This window comes from Coregonus clupeaformis, chromosome 33 (assembly GCF_020615455.1).
Source record: "Coregonus clupeaformis isolate EN_2021a chromosome 33, ASM2061545v1, whole genome shotgun sequence".
Classification (NCBI taxonomy): domain Eukaryota; kingdom Metazoa; phylum Chordata; class Actinopteri; order Salmoniformes; family Salmonidae; genus Coregonus; species Coregonus clupeaformis.
This window is the reverse complement of record NC_059224.1, coordinates 38,064,413-38,085,965: the sequence shown is the minus strand read 5'-3', so window position 1 is coordinate 38,085,965 and position 21,553 is coordinate 38,064,413. Positions and strand designations below refer to the sequence as shown.

Genomic DNA, 21,553 nt, shown 5'->3' with positions numbered 1-21,553 from the left:
TACAGGCTTCAGGGGTCACTTTTGTTTGTTTGTTTGTGTGAGCAAGCAGCACCATAGCCCTATTTTCTTGGACAGGTTTTCAAAGTCTTTGCGTCGTTGAGCTGCTATCCCTTGTCAGAGTTGACTGGTTGGTATGGGCAGCCAACTTTGTGTAGTTAATCAAAACAAACTTAAAAAAGTTATTCTACTGTAATAACCCCCCAGCCTCAATTTGTTGGTCATGGTCTCTACAAGGTGTTGAAAGTGTTCCACATGGATGCTGGCCTATGTTGACGCCAATGCTTCCCACAGTTGTGTCAAGTTGGCTGGATGTCCTTTGGTGGTGGACGATTCTTGATACACACAGGAAACTGTTGAGTGTTCTTGACACAAACTGGTGTGCTTGGCACGTACTACCATACCCTGTTCAAAGGCACTTAAATATTTTGTCTTGCCCATTCACCCTCTGAATGGCACACATACACAATCCACGTCTCAATTGACTCAAGGCTTAAACATATTTGTTTTACCTGTCTCCTCCCCTTAATCTACACTGATTGAAGTGGATTTAACAAGTGACATCAATAAGGGATCTTAGCTTTCACCTGGTCAGTCTATGTCATGGAAAGAGCATACTGTTCATAATGTTTTGTACACTCAGTGTATATCCCAGAAGAATGTATACAGGCTATAATGAACAAGTATATGTCCATATAACCTAGATGTGCAAGCCACACATCACAATATCTTGAGTAGGGTATTGGTTCAGGGTCATATATGCAGAGACATGAGCCTTGTCATACTATTTCTACTAGGGAGAACCCAGGCACGGCTATTCTGGAGCAGGACATCACATGACTATAATTATCCATGATACATCCCTAAATGAGCAATTTGTCAAGAGCATTTCCAATGAACATGTATCACAGACAGGCTAATTGAAGACACCTGTGGCCATAACCGCATATAATAGGCTATTGTAATATTATGCATTACCATTGTAATATCATAGCCTAGCTGCATAATATGAATCACTATACATCAGTTTCCCCTGAAAAAACAATACCATGCATAATTATTAAACAATTCAATTGCACACAACTACTAGTTATTATGACTGCATTTTCTGCATAAATAGGCGGAGAAGAACGCATTAAAGACGGCAGGGGGCAACGAAACAGGATGAACGAATTTCTAATCTGAGAATGTTGTCGTCACAGTCTACGCTTGCTTCGCTCTTGCTCGTAGCGGCCTTTTGATTGGTTGCCAGTGACATCACCCTACTCTCATACATGGGACTCTGAGAATTGTTCATTAGACAGCTTTAGGAAGAATCTCAATTATATTCTACTCGCGTCCTGTCTCCTCCCGCCTCGCCTCCTTCTCAAAATCCATTGGATGAGAAAGCCAGATGTCCCGCCCCTCTGATTTTCTCCTCCAATGGGTTTTGAGACGGAGGCGAGGAGAGAGGAGAGAGGACACGAGGATAAATAATTGAGATTCACCCGTAGTCGATTTTTAAGACCCGCCGCCGAACACACGCTACGCGGTTGGCTCTCGCTACGCTCTCACTGTACAAAACGAATTAATGTAATATTAATGAAGTCGTTTATTGGCTCATACACGCGCCAATCCTAAAGTGCTACTTCTTTAGGTTGGCTGAACCCCTTGTATATTATTACTGGGGACCAGGCTAAAAGTAAAAATGTTGCGGATCCACGGCACTGGGAAAGGCTGAATGGAGTCAACATTGAGCGCAAATAAAATCCGTCTACATTCAACCGGAGCACACCAAATATTGTCTTACAAAAATGTAAGTAAACTTTTTAAATTCCTTTATTAGGCGACACTTCACGGTGTATATAGCTTACAAGTTGTATAGAAATGACCACCACGCTGACGTTATCAACATGAACAGACCATACTCAGCAATTTCAAGTCATAACAGTGCTAAATATGAACGATTTCAGATATTGGGAATTTCACATGAAACTATAGGCTATTTGATGTCTTACCATGACATGATCCTTTAGATCGTTGTATGAACTAATTTCCTTCATGTAAACCTCTGACAGATGATAAACTGCTCTTCAATATCACTGTTAACAAATATCTCTGTTACCGGCTACAATGTTGCCAAAATTATCCATACTAAACTATCACTACAAATGATACAATGTTTCACTATATGAGATACATTTATGCAGTCCAACCGCGGCGTCTTTGAATTGAAGTTACATTTTTAATCTAATCAAACCGTGTCTGTACCGCCGAAGCCCTCCATACTTTTATTCTCAGCACGTCCTCATGCCGGTCTCTTCAATTAATGTACACCCTGTGATTTATTTTTACCTTACCAGCCAGTTGAAACAGCTGGACACTAAATGCACTGGCCAGACGGCGCGACCATGAGCGTCTTTTGATGTGAAGACATGGCTTATTACATCGTTATCATTACAACGTTTGATGAAATTTAAGCAGCCTCTCGCGCACCCCATGACTGTCCCAGATGTGATTTGGAGGGAGAGCCCAAACTGCGGCGCAGCTCTACTACAGGTTGATGCAGTATTCCAGTCTTTTTGTCACACGAAATTCATAGGTTTATTGCACTGCAATGTGAAATTGACAGTAGCCTAGCTGCCTAGTCCAGACATTTGCTCTGTGAATTTCAATCCCCATGTGACCTGCACATATTTGTGAGGATTATATTATTTGCTCACAATATTCTCCACATATATCATACAGTCTAGGGTTTATATCCACACTCACTAAATGGTCAGGAGGCTCTCTGTTTTACCTGCTTATTCCCATGACTGTGGAAGTTGCCCTGCAGATGTTTACATAGCAGATATTTGATGACTGTGTAGCTGTTTAGTACTATGCATGTTTGATTAAACATATACTTATGCATGCTATTTTCTCATTCACTGACCCCAGAGTCAGTGGCATTGGTCATCAACAAACCTCCATGTTATTCGATAGATGCTGTGGTTATTATTGATTCTGCACACGTCATAGTAGTCTATAGTAGAGGTCTTCTCGGGTCCAAAAAGTTGGACCCGGACCTGAACGGACCCGAGGACAATCAGACCCAGACCCGAATGGACCCAATCATTTTAAGAAAAGGGGGAACCGGACCTGAATGGACCCGAGAACAATCAGACCCGAACCCAAATGGACCCTGCAACAACTATATCAGACCCGATTGGACCCTAATGGGAAAATCCCCCCAGAATAGGTCTTTATATGTTGGCTAGGCCTTCTATAAGTGAACAAATTCACCTTATTACTGTCAAATACATATGCTATAGGCTATGCAGAGCCGTGGCCGGGTCCACTCGGGTCTATCAATTGCAGTTACATAGACCCGAGACCCGATGACAATCAAACAGGACCCGAGCCGAACCTGAGGGAAAAGTTAGAATTTTGGATCCGGGCCCGCTCGGGTCCTGGGTTTGGGCTCGGGTATTCGGGTTAGGGTGGACCCATGAAGACCTATAAGTCTATAGTGGAGTCCGTTGGTGCACTCACAATCTTGATCTAGGCCCGTATTCATAAAGCGTCTCAGAGTGCTGGTCTAGGTTCAAACCCCAATGTCAATGTAATCTTATTTATTATGATCTAAAAGGCAAAACGGATCCTAGATCAGCAGTCCTACTTTGAAACGCTTTATGCATACAGGCCCTGACCTTTTGTTTCTTCTGTCAATCTTTCCCCATGTAGACTGGCTTCTTGTAGTTCTCCATAGACGTCCCGACCCTCAGCCTCCCCATGCCTCCATCTCCCCTTGACGACAGAATTGTGGTGGCGCTGCCAAGGCCGATCCGACCTCAGGAACTCCGACTGTGCCTGGACACCAGCTACCTGGACACCACCGTCACCAGCCCCGGCAGCAAGACGACGGTCATCAGCACCACGGTGGTGAAGATCCGGGCGACCAACCTCACGTATATGCCCTCATCCAACGGCTCCACGCGCTCCCTGTCGTGTGGATGCAGCAGTACCAGCTGCTGCTCGGTCACCACCTACGAGAAGGACAGCCAGCACAACCAGCGCCACCAGCAGAGCCACGTGAGCCAGGTTAGTGCCAGCAGCCCCAACCTCAGCTATGCTGGACCCGCCTCTTCCTCCTCCAACCCAATGGGCATGGTCCACCATGAGGCCTTTAGCGACCCCAGTCTCACCTCTGTGCCACCCAAGGCTCTAGGGTCCACCGTGCGGGTCATCCACCCCAATGAGCTGGCCAAGCGGATGGCCAGGTGCCCCATGGGCCACCCGGTCGGGCCAGTCCCGGTCATCATTGATTGCCGACCGTTCATGGAGTACAATAAGAGCCACATCCAGGGCGCGGTGCACATCAACTGTTCGGACAAGATCAGCCGGCGGCGGCTGCAGCAGGGCAAGATCACAGTGCTGGACCTCCTGTCGTGCCGCGAGTCTTCCGGCAAGGACTCCTTCAAAAGCATCTTCTCCAAAGAGATTGTGGTGTACGACGAGAACACCATGGATCCCCAGAGGGTGACCTCCTCGCAGCCCCTCCAGGTGGTCCTGGATTCGCTGAGGAGGGAGGGCAAGGACCCCATCGTTCTCAAAGGTAGGACGAAGTTCAGTGCTCATATTCACAAAGTGTCTCAGAAAAGGAAGTGTAGGAGTGCTGATCTAGGATCAGTTTTGCCTTTCAGATCATAATCTTGAGGTCCTCCGGAGGTTGTGTCGAAGCTTCAAAGAGTCAAAGTAGAAACACCAGGGATGTTAAATGGAATGGTTGACGGATGAGGGAAGAGGATGAGGTCTTTCATATAAAAAGCCTACAGGACTGTTTTAATTGTATTTATTTTTTTAGCTTTGGTTTGTCTCTGAGAGGATGAGAGAGATTGGTTTACATAGCTGTAAGTTGGTCCGTCCAAGTCCTTTTCCAGAGGCTAGTCTTTATGCTTCTGTTGTGAAGGAGATAGAGGTTTAGATGGCAATAGGCAATGAAGTTGGTCGAGGTGCAATGGTGATATTTGCTATTGAATGTATGTCCCTGATGAATAGTCTCATGTTAGGTGTAAAGTAGATGTAAGGACTTTGTCTTGTCTCCATTGTGTGTAAGCCTCTTACACTGTAACTCACACTGTCATTTACTGTGTACTACCCATATATACCACAATATGAAGCCCTAAGCTGACACTTCACACACGCACGCACACGCACACGCACACGCACACACACACACACACACACACACACACACACACACACACACACACACACACACACACACACACACACACACACACACACACACACACACACACACACAGAGAGAACTTAATTCGGCAGGCAGCTCTAGTCCTGCCAGGGTATGTAACATGCTTTGGCTGTTGTGCAGAGACTAGGAGGCAGCTGTTAGTAAATACTGAGCCCTGTTGAGGCAGCAGCCTCTGGGTTAGTGCCATGTTTTCTATCTTCGGTTTGTGTGTGTCTGTGTGTGAGTGTTTGTGTGTGTGCAGAGCTAGAGCAGCAGCAGGCTGTGTTCTGGGTTGGGGGCTGGGACATGTGTGTCTGCCGTCTTGCAGGGAGATCATACTGTAGCACCTTGATGCCATCCCATCCTCCCACGGCTCTACTGTCCTCCCTCCTCTCCTCTCGACTTGGTGGCTTCCTCCATTCCTTCCCCCTTCCTTCCTCCTTCTCCCTCCCTCTGCGTCCGTCTCTGTCTGCGGCGGCGGGGAAACGGGGAGCGGGCTACAGCCGAGCAGAATGTCTTGGTCTTTTTTTCTGATTTAATTCCCCTGAAAAGCAGGCATCTGCTGCTGCAGGAATCCAACGACTCAGCCTCAGCCCTGAGCTCCATCGACCCTGTATCTCCTGATATGTATGACTCTGTCTCGGCCGGTCTCAACCCCCACTACCGTACAGCAGAGAACACTGTGTGTGTGTCCGTGTGTGTGTGTGTGTGTGTGTGTGTGTGAAGGAACAGTGGTCATGTGGGTTTCCCAGCGTCAGTGTAATTTATAACCAGACATGATTAATTCTAATATTGATCATGGAGGGTCTTAGTGGTGAATGGAATGAATTGGATCCTGTAGAAGAGAGGCCTCTAACCATAGACATAGGATACGTCCCAAATGGCACCCTATTCCATATATACTGGAATAGGGTGCCATTTGGGACGCAGTCCTAGTCTTTTTAGAGCCTTGAAAAATAAAAGGAACATGTTATTTTCTTCATCTTCTTTCATTCCTCTTCATTCCTCTTTTTTATTTGTTATTTTTTTTACTTTAGTCAAGTTTTGTTGGATCGAGAACTTGTGGGCATTTTTAATCAGTTATGACCCTGCAATCAAAAGCCAGAAATACACTACATGGCCAAAAGTATGTGGATACCCCTTCAAATTTGTGGATTCGGCTATTTCTGCCACACCCGTTGCTGACAGATGTATAAAATCGAGCACACAGCCATGCAATCTCCATAGACAAACATTGGCAGTAGAATGGCCTGTACTGAATAGCTCAGTGACTTTCAACGTGGCACTGTCATAGGATGCCACCTTTCCAACAAGTAAATTCTTCACATTTCTGCCGTGATAGAGCTGCCCCGGTCAACTGTAAGTGTTGTTATTGTGAAGTGGAAACGTCTAGGAGCAACAACAGTTCATCCGCAGGCCACACATGCATACAAACACACGATAACATATGCACTATACACACATGTACACATGGATTTTGTGTTATAGATATGTGGGAGAAGAGTAGAGGCCTGAGGGCACACACTTAATAGGTTGTGAAATCTGTTATGAATGTATTGTAATATTTTTCAAATGTATAATTAATTTTGCTGGACCCCAGGAAGAGTAGCTGCTGCCTTGGCAGCAGCTAATGGGGATCCATAATAAATACAAATACAAATACACAAGCTCACAGATTGGGACTGCTGAGTGCTGAAGTGTGTAGCGCGTATAAATGGTCTGTCCTCGGTTGCTTCACTCACTACCGAGTTCCATACTGCCTCTGGAAGCAACGTCAGCACAAGAACTGTTCGTCTGGAGCTTCATGAAATGGGTTTCCATGGCCGAGCAGCCGCACACAAGCCTAAGATCACCATGCGTAATGCCAAGCGTCAGCTGGAGTGGTGTAAAGCTCACCGCTATTGGACTCTGGAGCAGTGGAAACGCGTTCTCTGGAGTGATGAATCATGCTTCACCATCTGGCAGTCTGACAGACGAATCTGACCTGCCCCAATACATAGTGCCAACTGTAAAGTTTGGTGGAGGAGGAATAATGGTTTTTCATGGTTCAGGCTAGACCCCTTAGATCCAGTGAAGGGAAATCTTTACGCTACAGCATACAATGACATTCTAGACAATTCTGTGCTTCCAACTTTGTGGGGAAGGCCCTTTCCTGTTTCTGCATGACAATGCCCATGTGCACAAAGCGAGGTCGATACAGAAATGGTTTGTCGAAATCAGTGTGGAAGAACTTGACTGGCCTGCACAGAGCCCTGACCTCAACCACATCGAACACCTTTGGGATGAATCGCCCAACATCAGTGCCCGACCTCACGAATGCTCTTGTGGCTGAATGGAAGCAAGTCCCCGCAGCAATGTTCCAATATCTAGTGGAAACCTTCCCAGAAGAGTGGAGGCTGTTATAGCAACAAAGGGGGGACCAACTCCATATTATTGCCCATGAGTTTGGAATGAGATGTTCGACGAGTAGGTTTCCACATACTTTTGGCCGTGTAGTGTACATAGACTATGAAACAAATGCGATTGATATTTTTGACTTATAGTACTTTTTGGATTTCCTGAGAATTGTTCGTGAATTTTACAAATGGTATTTAATTTACCCTTAAGGAGGGATACCAAATGTTAGTTGCGATTTACTCATACATTAATGACATGTGAAAAACTGTTTTTGGATGCATCCCAAATGACATTCTATTCCCTAGCTACTTATTGCACTACTTTTGACCAGGGCCCATAGGGCTCTGTTCAAGAATCAAAAGTAGTTTACTACATAGGGAATAGGGTGTCATTTGGGACACAACCTCAGTCTCCGGTTTAATCATTGGTCTTTCTCCAGAAGAATAAGTAATGAAAGGCATATATCAATATGGTTGTTGGAACTTGGATGGCATATTTTGATGCAGAAAACAGCAACATTTCTAGTCCTGACTGACTAGTGACCCAGACCTAAATGTAGTAATGAGTTATATACAGTGGGGGGAAAAAAGTATTTAGTCAGCCACCAATTGTGCAAGTTCTCCCACTTAAAAAGATGAGAGAGGCCTGTAATTTTCATCATAGGTACACGTCAAATATGACAGACAAATTGAGATTTTTTTTCTCCAGAAAATCACATTGTAGATTTTTAATGAATTTATTTGCAAATTATGGTGGAAAATAAGTATTTGGTCACCTACAAACAAGCATGATTTCTGGCTCTCACAGACCTGTAACTTCTTCTTTAAGAGGCTCCTCTGTCCTCCACTTGTTACCTGTATTAATGGCACCTGTTTGAACTTGTTATCAGTATAAAAGACACCTGTCCACAACCTCAAACAGTCACACTCCAAACTCCACTATGGCCAAGACCAAAGAGCTGTCAAAGGACACCAGAAACAAAATTGTAGACTTGCACCAGACTGGGAAGACTGAATCTGCAATAGGTAAGCAGCTTGGTTTGAAGAAATCAACTGTGGGAGCAATTATTAGGAAATGGAAGACATACAAGACCACTGATAATCTCCCTCGATCTGGGGCTCCACGCAAGATCTCACCCCGTGAGGTCAAAATGATCACAAGAACGGTGAGCAAAAATCCCAGAACCACACGGGGGGACCTAGTGAATGACCTGCAGAGAGCTGGGACCAAAGTAACAAAGCCTACCATCAGTAACACACTACGCCGCCAGGGACTCAAATCCTGCAGTGCCAGACGTGTCCCCCTGCTTAAGCCAGTACATGTCCAGGCCCGTCTGAAGTTTGCTAGAGTGCATTTGGATGATCCATAAGAGGATTGGGAGAATGTCATATGGTCAGATGAAACCAAAATATAACTTTTTGGTAAATACTAAACTCTTCGTGTTTGGAGGACAAAGAATGCTGAGTTGCATCCAAAGAACACCATACCTACTGTGAAACATGGGGGTGGAAACATCATGCTTTGGGGCTGTTTTTCTGCAAAGGGACCAGGACGACTGATCTGTGTAAAGGAAAGAATGAATGGGGCCATGTATCGTGAGATTTTGAGTGAAAACCTCCTTCCATCAGCAAGGGCATTGAAGATGAAACGTGGCTGGGTCTTTCAGCATGACAATGATCCCAAACACACCACCCGGGCAACGAAGGAGTGGCTTCGTAAGAAGCATTTCAAGGTCCTGGAGTGGCCTAGCCAGTCTCCAGATCTCAACCCCATAGAAAATATTTGGAGGGAGTTGAAAGTCTGTGTTGCCCAGCAACAGCCCCAAAACATCACTGCTCTAGAGGAGATCTGCATGGAGGAATGGGCCAAAATACCAGCAACAGTGTGTGAAAACCTTGTGAAGACTTACAGAAAACGTTTGACCTGTGTCATTGCCAACAAAGGGTATATAACAAAGTATTGAGAAACTTTTTGTTATTGACCAAATACTTATTTTCCACCATAATTTGCAAATAAATTCATAAAAAATCCTACAATGTGATTTTCTGGAATTTTTTTCCTCATTTTGTCTGTCATAGTTGACGTGTACCTATGATGAAAATTACAGGCCTCTCTCATCTTTTTAAGTGGGAGAACTTGCACGATTGGTGGCTGACTAAATACTTTTTTCCCCCCGCTGTAGCTGTCAAACGTGTCATAAGCAAACATCATTATTGATATATGACTGTGGACCTTACAGTTGATGGATAGCACTGGAAAGTGGAAACTGTGAGAAGCCCTCAGAGCTTCAGAGAAGTGGTAATTTATGATTGAGGAACTGTGCTGGCGGCTTCTAAAAGTGAAAGACACTTCACAGATCTCATCTCTCTCCACAATGTGCCAGAAAATTCTTCCGCCTTTCGTTCTCACTCTCACCTCTCAAAATAAGCTATTTACCAATTGAGCGCATCTTCACAAGAAAGGCGCCGCTTGAATATGTGCAATCGAAGAGAAGTTAAATTTTTTCAAAGATGATTTTGGTTGAACAGTTGGATTTGTTAGTTTGTTGAAAAATCCAGAAAGAGAAAGATATTTAATGCATCATTAGAGAATCTCGCACACACACACACACACACACACACACCTAGTAATGTCATAACAAGGTTGTGGTGGTCACTATGATTTATTCAACTGTAGTAATCTTCAACGCCTTTAGGACTCGTGTGAAGAGACTCTCATTGCATTATTTACTGTTGTGTAATTATTATAACAACATCCCCCTCAGAGCGAGCGTGAGAGAGTATTAAAAAAACGTTACTGGAGAAACATACCAGTTTAATTTGTTTGTTTAGTGTGGCCCTATCAGTTGGACTTGTTTTATGACCCTTTATGATAGACAACTGTCAGAAACGGCGACAGTGAAATGCGGTAGGCGAAGTCACACGCAGGACACGGAGCTACTGGAAATCGTACTTTAATATAAGTCGCCAGTGAAATGATCAGTCTCCAAACAACGGAGAAAACTAACAACCGGTACACTGTCGATGACACAAAACAATAACACACAACACACAATGCACGACAGAGGGTTAAATAGGGAATACAATACAACATAATGGGGAACAGGTGTACACAATCAGACACAACAAGTCAAACACCGAAACATAGATCGGTGGCAGCTAGTACTCCGGGGACGACGAACGCCGAAGCCTGAAGGAGGAGGAGCAGCCTCGGCTGAATCCGTGACAACAACACCCTCCCTAGTTGACAGTTGATAGGAGATCAACACCCCCCACACTTTGGTGTGAAAAGTACAAATAAATTCCAGAACAACAGCAAAGGACCTTGTGAAGATGCTGGAGGAAACAGGTTCAAAATGATCTATATCCACAGTAAAATGAGTCCTATATCGACATAACCTGAAAGGCCGCTCAGCAAGGAAGAAGCCACTGCTCCAAAACCTCCATAAAAAAGCCAGACTACAGTTTGCAACTGCACAAATGGGGACAAAGATCGTACCTTTTGGAGAAATGTCCTCTGGTCTGATGAAAGGAAAATATAACTGTTTGGCCATAATGACCATCGTTATGTTTGGAGGAAAAATGGGGTTGCTTGCAAGCTGAAGAACACCATCCCAACCGTGAAGCATGGGGGTGGCAGCATCATGCTGTGTGGGTGCTTTGCTGCAGAAGGGACTGGTGCACTTCACAAAATAGATGACATCATGAGGAAGGAAATGTATGTGGATATATTGAAGCAACATCTCAAGACATCAGTCAGGAAGTTAAAGCTTGGTCGCAAATGGGTCTTCCAAATGGACAATGACCCCAAGCATACTTCCAAAGTTGTGGCAAAAGGGTTTAAGGACAACAAAGTCAAGATATTGGAGTGGCCATTACAAAGACTTCAATCCTATAGAAAATGTGTGGGCAGAACTGAAAAAGCGTGTGCGAGCAACGATGCCTATAACCCTGACTCAGTTACACCAACTCTGTCAGGAGGAATGGGTAAAAATTCACCCAACTTATTGTGGGAAGCTTGTGGAAGGCTACCTGAAACGTTTGACCCAAGTTAAACAATTTAAAGGCAATGCTACCAAATACTAATTGAGTGTATGTAAACTTCTGACCCACTGGGAATGTGATGAAAGAAATAAAAGCTGAAATAAATCATTCTTTCTACTATTATTCTGACATTTCATATTCTTAAAATAAAAATCCTAACTGACCTAAGACAGGGAATTTTTACTAGGATTAAATGTCAGGAATTGTGAAAAACTAAGTTTAAATGTATTTGGCTAAGTTGTATGTAAACTTCCGACTTCAACTGTAGATACATCAATTGGATGGACATGGAATTTTTTTGATAGTTTAACACTGTAATATTTCCCTCCAATAGACACGTAGCAGACGTGTTCCTGTCAAACCTCCCCAACTGACCGTAGTAACCTGCCATTATACCTGCAGGCATTAAGTTTATTGTCACATTTAAGTGTATTTGTGTTTCGCTGACTCATCCTGTTGTTGTCTGTTCTTTACCCAGGGGGCCTCAGCTCCTTTAGACAGAACCATCAGAGTCTGTGTGACCACTCCCTCCACCTCCACGAGAGCCTGGATGCCGGCATGGGCGTCAGTGGGGCCTCCGGCCACACGGGGGCGCTACCTCACTCCATGTCCCTGCCCTCCACGCCGGACATCGAGAATGCCGACCTGACGCCAATCCTGCCCTTCCTCTACCTGGGCAATGAGCACGACGCGCAGGATGCCCACACGCTGAAGCGCTACAACATCGGCTTCGTGCTTAACGTTACCACCCACCTGCCACTCTACCATTACGACACGGGCCTCTTCAGCTACAAGCGGCTGCCCGCCACCGACAGCAACAAGCAGAACCTGCGGCAGTACTTTGAGGAGGCGTTTGAATTCATCGGTATGTGGGAAACTTCTCTAAGTCTAGTCAGTGCATGGCGGCTTGCCCCACATGAAAAAGTACTATAGTGTATACTATGGTAGGAATACTATAGTATTCACTGTACTGTTTTTGCGGACATTTCTGTAGTATTTACTATAGTATTCTATACTACAACATTCTATACTAAATACTACATATGATTGAGGGATACTACAGTGGCTGTATAGTATTCTACAGTATACTATAGTTTACTGTAGTATTCTATAGTAAACTGTAGTATTTTTATGTGGGTGTACAGTAGAAGTGTACACTGAGTGTACAACACATTAGGAACACCTTCCTAATATTGAGTTGCTCCCCCTTTTGCCCTCAGAACAGCCTCAATTCGTCGGGGCATGGACTCTACAAGGTGTCGAAAGCGTTCCACAGGGAGGCTGGCTCATGTTGACTCCAATGCTTCCCACAGTTGTGTCAAGTTGTGTAGCCTCCTGTAGCTCAGTTGGTAGAGCATGGCGCTTGCAACGCCAAGGTTGTGGGTTCGATTCCCACGGGTGGCCAGTATGAAAAATGTATGCACTCACTAACTGTAAGTCGCTCTGGATAAGAGCGTCTGCTAAATGACTCAAATGTAAATGTAAGTTGGATGGATGTCCTTTGGGTGGTGGAACATTCTTGACACATACGGGAAACTGTTGAGCGTGAAAAACCCAGCATCGTTGCAGTTCTTGACACTCAAACCGGTGCGCCTGGCACCTACTACCATACCCCGTTCAAAGGCACTTAAATATCTTGTCTTGCCCATTCACCCTCTGAATGGCACACATACTCAATTGTCTCAAGGCTTAAAAATCCTTCTTTAACCTGTCTCCTACCCTTCATATACACTTATTGAAGTGGATTTAACAAGTGACATCAATAAGGGATCATAGCTTTCACCTGGATTCACCTGGTCAGTCGAGGTCATGGAAAGAGCATAATGCATTGTACACTCAGTGAATAGGGCAGAGCAGGGCGGGGATTGCAGTTGGTGGCAGGATCTCATTGAATCGATTCAGGCCACATTATGATTGGAGTTAGTCAGTGATTTAGCTTGGTTGATACATGTTCAAATGGCTTGTTTTTATCGATCAGAGGCTGTGTAGGTTGTCTGACTTTTTTAATTATGGATTTGTTAGCTCTACAGTTAGTATAAAGTATGCACAGTGTAGGTTTTGAGTGAGTGGACTGCAGGGAAAAATATGACACATTAGTTACATAACTAAAACATTAATGTGATGTTGTCGAAGTCTACTGCATGTTTTATGTTGCTATGATGAGTTCTATTCTAAAGAGACTAAAATGATTATCTTTTGCTGTTGAAGTCTATTTTGTACAATGTTTCATGTGCTTTAGCACTAAAACGCACCTAAAACTCTCCTCTCTTTCCTTTCTTCAGAGGAAGCACAGCAAGCGGGCATGGGCCTCTTGATCCACTGCCAGGCGGGCGTGTCTCGCTCGGCCACCATCGTCATCGCCTACCTGATGAAGCACACCTGGATGACCATGACAGACGCCTACAAGTTCGTCAAGACCCGGCGGCCAATCATCTCGCCCAACCTCAACTTCATGGGCCAGCTGCTTGAGTTCGAGGAGGACTTGAACAACGGTGTCACGCCGCGCATCCTCACGCCAAAGCTCATCGGGGTGGAGACCATGGTTTAGGAGGACACCGCCATTCCTGCTTTAGGAGGACATCCCACAGGCTACTCTTAACAGGCCGATTCTGAGAGAGAAATCTTTATTTCAGAATCATGCTCTTTTGGGACTGTCACAGGAGTGCCAAAGTTCTGGGTCACCGGTGATGAGATACGCCAAAAAATCCCAGCTGTTCCGAACTGGCCGGCTTCCCGGAGGAACAGAAGTGTTGGGGGAGAGAAAATGGTCAGTGGGAAGCTGTCCGTGCATGACAACGGAGGAGCAAAAACATGGAAGGAAAGGAAAATAGATTAACTATTTTGAGAGAAAAAAACACCAAGTTCTGTGGGGACTTAGCAGTTTAGCAGTTAGAGAAACTGAACTCTTCAGGCTCACACTATGCTGTGGCTCACGGTTAATGTTGCAGGCAGGCTGGGGCTGAGCTGGCCGAGGCGGTGCCTGTCAGAAAAGATGAAGACTTGTTTGGTGTGTTGATGTTCTTGTTCTATTTTTATACAGGGGTTTATGGAAGTGACCATGACAAGCCCAAAGTGGCTTACTGTGCAATAATTTCTGAGTGGAAATGCGCCTGGGAGCTCGATCTTATGTGTATATATGGGTATTCAATGACGATAAAACATTTCCAGCTCGCCGCTGATTTGACATGAAGTAACCTTTTTTTTTGTGTTAATTGTTGTTGTTATCGATTCCGTATTTTTTGGCACATACAATTGAGCTGTTACGTTTGGCACAAATTAGATAGACAAAATCTTTTTTTTTTCCCGGTGTCTCAGTTGTCTGTGTATATTTGTTTCATTCTTTTGACTCTTCAAAAATACTATACATGAAAATATTCACGTTGTCTGTGTTTTTTGTTTTCTAACTGTTTTTCCATCGACCATCACCATACCATTTGTTTTTAGTAATACATTTACTGCCATAAAGAGCTTTGTACCACAAGTTTACTGAAAGCAGATATATTGCTCCTCAAACAAAGTGGTGGTTATCCTGTTTTAAGTATTATTTCAGTTGTAAAATAGATTTGAGGACTATTCACTGTTTCTTTTGAAATAATTGACCCTCGCTTCTAACTTGTCCCTCTTTTAATGTAGTGTCTAACCTCTCTAGATATATTTTGGTATAGTTCCCCTTATAGTGTCTGTTATTACATTTACCCTGTCTCTGAGTGTGACCGAGTATGATTTACCACATTACAAAGTAACACAGTTCTGAGATGACCGTGAATTATCCCTCTGGCATCAAACGAGACATTGTATCAAGGGTCATGGTTAAAAGTCATAACTGCCATAGAAGCAAGGTACTGTAACCCCTTTCTAATATTTTGAAACCTCCCAGTCCTGCCTCTAAGCTAAGCTAACGGGGAGCTCTTGTTCTGCCACCTCGCTTAATGCCAAGCTTGGCTGTCACGTGCAGTACTAGTGCCTCTATCGATGCCTTAACTAACACCTATCTTTTCACCACTGGATCTTTTTGCGGCACTGTACAGTACAGGCCATCATCGCGTGCGGACAGAAGCAGCCGAGAAGGCTGGGGTCGACTACACGGTCTGCGGATACAAACCAACCCTTCAGCAGCAGCAGTCAACTCTGTAATACATTCAAACGGATATTAACGCAGTTTGCACACAGTTTCACTCCAAAGAGCCTGTCATAGAGCATTTGTTTTAAAACAAAATTTCACTAATGGAATCTGTGCTGCTTTGGTTTTCAAGGCACTTTGGACTATTAGGCCTTCAGATAATGTGTATTTTAATATGACTTTGATCTGGTGCTGAATCTGATATTTGAAAGGAGAATTGAGATCCTGAGCAACGTGTAGTCTAGGCCTATTCCGCACAGGCTGTGCTGAAGCAGAACAGTCTGTTATGATGGCTGTGAGAGTGTGTGTGACCCCGCGCAGAACTTTTGAATCTCAACAAAAGGCGAGTCACTGAAAATCCTTACATAATGCATGCTGTTTCAAACAAGGCGATGTGCAGCCACTTAGCTGCTAATTATGTTGATGCTCAGTTTTGGCCCCAGCTAGTATTTGCATTAGCGTTAGCGTTACAACTCAAACAATGGCAGAATAGACAACGAAAGAGAAAACAGGGTCGTATTCAGTAAGGCATGCAACATTTTAAAATGTTTGCAACGGAAAATGGAATTGAGAGTTTCTCATTGTATAAGAGGGTCCGGCCTGCGAGGGGGTCCAATCCATCCCGGGGGTGGTTTGAGTAAAATAACTCAATATACTTTAAAATGACTAAAACCAAATCGAAACTGTCTAGAAATGAGAATGGACCTATATTTAAACAGTTTTCTGACTGTGTCCAGCTCGCTAATAATCACCTAAATTAAAGCTAGACAGTCAGGGAGTATCGAAAATTCAAAAAACGATGGATAGAGGACTATATTTTGCCAATTTTGACGGTGTGGAAATATAACACATTTTCAGTGCTGCACTCCGGACCTCGTTGAAGACCGAATGCAGCCCCCGGGGCAAAATTTGTTTGACACCCCTGATGAATACGACCCAGAAACAAAGACAAAACATGGAGTCATATACTAGTGTCTGAATAAATGAGGAAAAGTATACTTCTAGTTAAATACACTTTGCACGCGCAATCATAATATTTGTGTGGCAGTGTCCTTGTGGTTTGAACAGAAGTTACTTTGCGTATAGGTTATATACATACTGTTGCTACTGCTGCACCCAAAACCTCATGATTATTCAACGTATAGTCCTCTCAAGAAAGAATGAGAGAGTTGAGGGAGACTACAAGACAAAGTAAGCAAATTGAGATTCTCTTTAGGAGTTTGCACAGCTATAGAGAATACAAAGCATTTATCTATCCACAAAATATCTATGTAGAGGGTTAATAAATTATATTTTTTAGAATTCTCACCTATTCTTCCTGTCTTACAGTTGCTATGATCATTTACAGTACATTGGTGTATATTGGTGCTCTACAAACTCTGTACTTGGATATGACAGGTCTATAACAGTTTACCACACATTTGTAGCTTGTACATTTACAGTATATGAAATGATAACCATCTGCAAAAAAGTACACATCCTTCATCTGAGCCAATAAAGTAAAAAATATAAACCCCTATTTCTCTTCCACTGGTTCCTAAACCTATTCCCTAACGGCATATCTTGGCTTTTCATTTGTAATTACAGTCTGTGGTATTTGATTGATAAATGTAACTGTTGTACATTATTCTTCTTCTCTGGTTGGAAAACAAAGCATGTCTGTTGTGTGTCTCCGGTCGGTTCATGAAAGACGCTCATAACTCTCTACTGTCTGTCCAATGATGCTCTCTCACTGTGGAGGTCAAGCTTTTATGCCTCGTTCCAAATGGCACCCAAAATCAGGGATTTTGGAGATTTTCGTTTTTGGTCAAAAAAGACTGTAAAATGACCAGGAATTCAGCAAAAAATTTATTTACTTTAGGAAAACTGTTCCCAAGTATTCCCACAAATAGAAAAAGAGACGTGATCGTATCTCAATGTAATCAATATATTAAATAATTGTTATTTTCAAATACAATCTCTGTTTGGGCTTAGTTGTGGTCAATTTGCAGTTTACAAATTAATATAATTATGTTCCGGCCCCCCAAAAATCGTCCCGTGGCTTAATCTATTTGCCTACCCATGCCCTACATAGTGCACTTATTTTGATTTGTCAAAAGTAGTGCACTAAATAGGGGATAGGGTGCCATTTGGGAGGCAACTTTTGTGTCTCGCCAAGGCGGTTTTGAGTGACAGCCCCCTGAAAGGGATTCCAGTGTATGACTTTTATTTGGAAAGACACCTCTGTATTAGAACCATATAAAACTGTCATATTTGATGTGGGACTGTTTATGGCTAGACCTGTTTATGAGTTTCTGCTTTGGGCTCGGAGACTCTGGGAAGAGCAGGGCGGTCACTATACAAGTGTACTGTATGTACTTTAACAGTGAGTGTCTGTCTATAGTTCCGCAGTTAAAGTAAATACTCTATATTCACGACTTTTCTATGCATATATCCATTACTATTTTTGCACTGACCTATGGATGGACAGCTGGATTTTATTTTTTCACAAAGGGTGCTATTATAATGGAGGCCTTCTCCCGGACAACACCTTTTTGCATGACCTGCTTAATATTCCCCCCTATGACGGATCTATGACTATGAACCTCTCCTCCTCTATTCTTAAACAGTTGTGGTTTAAGCACTGTAATTTTGTAATCCCTTCCCTACTTGTAAGGTTTGAAATAAACCGAGGCTAAAAGATTGATCTGGGGTTACGTGTGTTTTTGCTTCTGTAAAGATGTTTCCATGTCTTCTTCCTTTTGATTCTATTTCCTGGTTGCATTGACTGTAAGCACACACATTTTTTGGTAAATATGTTATTGTTATGTACATTATAACCCAGCAACAAGAATAACAACAACAGTTTCACCACAGTGTAACACCACCACACCTTCCATAAAGAGTGGCACTTTTCCCAGTTATCCCAGCCTCCTGAAATGCAAATAGCCACGTTGCCACTGCACCGAAGCAGAGTTGTGAATTATTTGCACTCATCCACTGAACCCTGTGTCACATAGCTGCAGGACTTATGGGCCTATATTTACTCCAACCCTGCAGGAATCCACTGCCACATGGCTAGGGGGTATAGGGGGGGTTTGACTAACACAGAGCGGGTCAAGTTCACTCCATAGGAACAGGCCCAGAAATAGTTTTTTGTGTTGTTTCTAATTACGAGTGATGAGCGGCCCTGCCTCATTAATCCTTTCCTTTCAGCACTGGGCAGGCCGGCGGCACCAGAATAGCGCTGATCTTAGTGCTGCTGCATGCACGCCACTCCCTCGCCACTCCCCGGCCCTGGCTAGGCTTCATGGACGTATTAGGAAAGGTAGGTTCTCCCAGCTCTGTGCCCAAGAGGATGGCCTATCTCTTGTACACACACACACACACACACAATATACACTTACACACATACATTCTGTACACTTCCGTACTGTAAGTAGGCATATACACACAGAGACACACTCACGTACACACACACACACACATACACAGAAACAAACGCATGCACGCGCGCACACACACACAAACAAACTCACCCCCCCACACACACACACTTACACACTCAAACACCCATAGCTACATACACGTACACAATAGGCGGCTGGTGGCACCTTAATTGGGGAGGTTGGCTCATAGTATTGGCTGAAACGGAATCAATGGAATGGTATCAAACACATGGTTTCCATGTGGTTGATACCATTCCATTTACTCCATTCCAGCCATTATTATGAGCCAACCTCCCCTCAGCAGCCTCCTGTGACGTACATACACAGTTGTATACACTCTGCTGCCTCCCAGCCAGAGGACTCAGAAATAAACCAGGGAGGATGTTTCAATTTGAGCCCTGCTGCACTGGTAAGCTTCAAAACATTTTCCTGTGTCATAGGAGGGATGAAATCAACCTACTCGCACGCTATCCCTTCAAGCCTGGAAAAAAATACTGTAACACAAATACTGCAACTGCTCTCTAAGGTGTTGCTTGCCAAAGCTGAAATATGCTACCTAAAAACTAGAATGCTTCCATATTTTTACATTATGGCCTGATGAGATAACATGAGAACTGGTTGATTTATGCACATGTCAAATACAGGTTTTAAAGTCCCAGGCCACCACACAGGTTTTTGTTGGTATTTGTACTTCAGGGAAACATGTACATTGCCTTCAGAAAGTATTCATTCCCTTCCATTTTATTTTGTGTTACAGCCTGAATTTTGTGTCACTGGCCTACACACAATACCCTATAATGTTAAAGTGGATGTATGTTTTTAGAAATGTTTAACAATTATTTAAAAACGAAAAGCTGAAATGTTTTGAGTCAATAATTATTCAACCCCTTTGTTATGGCAAGCCTAAATAAGTTCAGGAGTAAAAATTAGCTTAACAAGTCCCATAATAAGTTGCATGGACTCTGTGTGCAATAATAGTGTTTAACATTATTTTTAAATGACTACCTCATCTCTGTACCCCACACATACAATTATCTGTAAGGTCCCTCAGTCGAGCAGTGAACATCAAACACAGATTCAACCACAAAGACCAGGGAGGGTTTCCAATGGCTCGCAAAGAAGGTCACCTATTGGTACCTTTGAGCATGGTGAAGTTAATTACACTCTGGATGGTGTATCAGTACACCCAGTCACTGCAAAAAAAGTGGCAAAGAAATTAACTTTTTGTCCTTAATAAAAAGCGTTATGTTTGGGGCAAATCCAACACAAGTACCAATCTTCATATTCTCAAGCATTGTGGTGGCTACATCGTGTTATGGGTATGGTTGTCATTGGGAAGGACAACAGAGTTTTTTAAAATATAAATAGAAACGGAATAGAGCTAAGCACAGGCAGAATCCTAGAGGAAAACCTGGTTCAGTCTGCTTTCCAACGGACACTGGGAGACAAATATACCTTTCAGCAGGACAATAACCTAAAACACAAAGCCGAATATACACTGGTGTTGCTTACCAAGACAACATTGAATGTTCCTGAGAGACCTAGTTACAGTTTTGACTTAAATCGACCTGAAAATCTATGGCAAGACTTGAAAATGGCTATCTAGCAATGATCAACAACCAACTTGACAGAGCTTGAAGAATAATGTGCAATTATTATACAATCCAGGTGTGCAAAGCTCTTAGAGACTTACATGCTGACCAGACCGGACGCTTCACATGAGCGAGCATTGCAAAATAAATGTACACATACATGTTATTCAAACATTGCACCCACACTGCTCGCGAGCGTCTGCGTGGTCAGGTGCTAAAATAGAACTTGGTTCTATTTGTGACGCTCGACGCGCTGCAACAAGTCCTGCCTCTACCATCTCCTCATTGGTTTTTAGGAGCATATACCCACTTGGATGATTGAAAGATGAACTGAGGTCCACACTCCAGTCCAGTTGGTGGTGGTAATGCATCTTAAAGTTGGTTGCCAACCAACATATAAAGTCATCCTGACCACCTCTGGAGGTAGTCAGGCACGCATTGTGACATGAGGACGTGAAGTAGCCAAACTATGAAGTGAGGGGAAAGAAAGGATGGAGATCCTAGCAGCAATGAAGGATAACACAATGTAGCCTAAGGAACGCATCCTCTTCCCTATGTACAAGGTGGCGATGGGGTGAGGTTGTGTTTCTCTAAGCGAGAGGTAAGCTTGGCTTCTTCTTTATATGGTGTCGAGTAAAGCTTAAACCATGTATTTAGATTGTAGGTAGGTATTGTAGTTAGGTATTGTAGGTAGTTTATCTAGGTAGTTATTGTAGGTAATTATTGTAGGTAAATATTGTATTCGTCTGAGCCCGGTGAAG

The 21,553-nt window shown here is 43.5% G+C and overlaps 1 protein-coding gene across 1 annotated transcript; it reads left to right on the top strand.

Moving 5' to 3' along the window:
* Positions 1-1,498: 1,498 nt before the first annotated feature.
* On the top strand, positions 1,499-18,458 carry LOC121549089 (dual specificity protein phosphatase 10). Its single transcript, XM_041860920.2, has 4 exons — positions 1,499-1,792; positions 3,703-4,573; positions 12,131-12,517; positions 13,935-18,458. The coding sequence occupies exons 2-4, from the start codon at positions 3,751-3,753 to the stop codon at positions 14,198-14,200; spliced, it is 1,476 nt and encodes a 491-aa protein (XP_041716854.1). The 5' UTR covers positions 1,499-1,792; positions 3,703-3,750; the 3' UTR covers positions 14,201-18,458.
* The last annotated feature ends 3,095 nt before the right edge of the window (positions 18,459-21,553 follow it).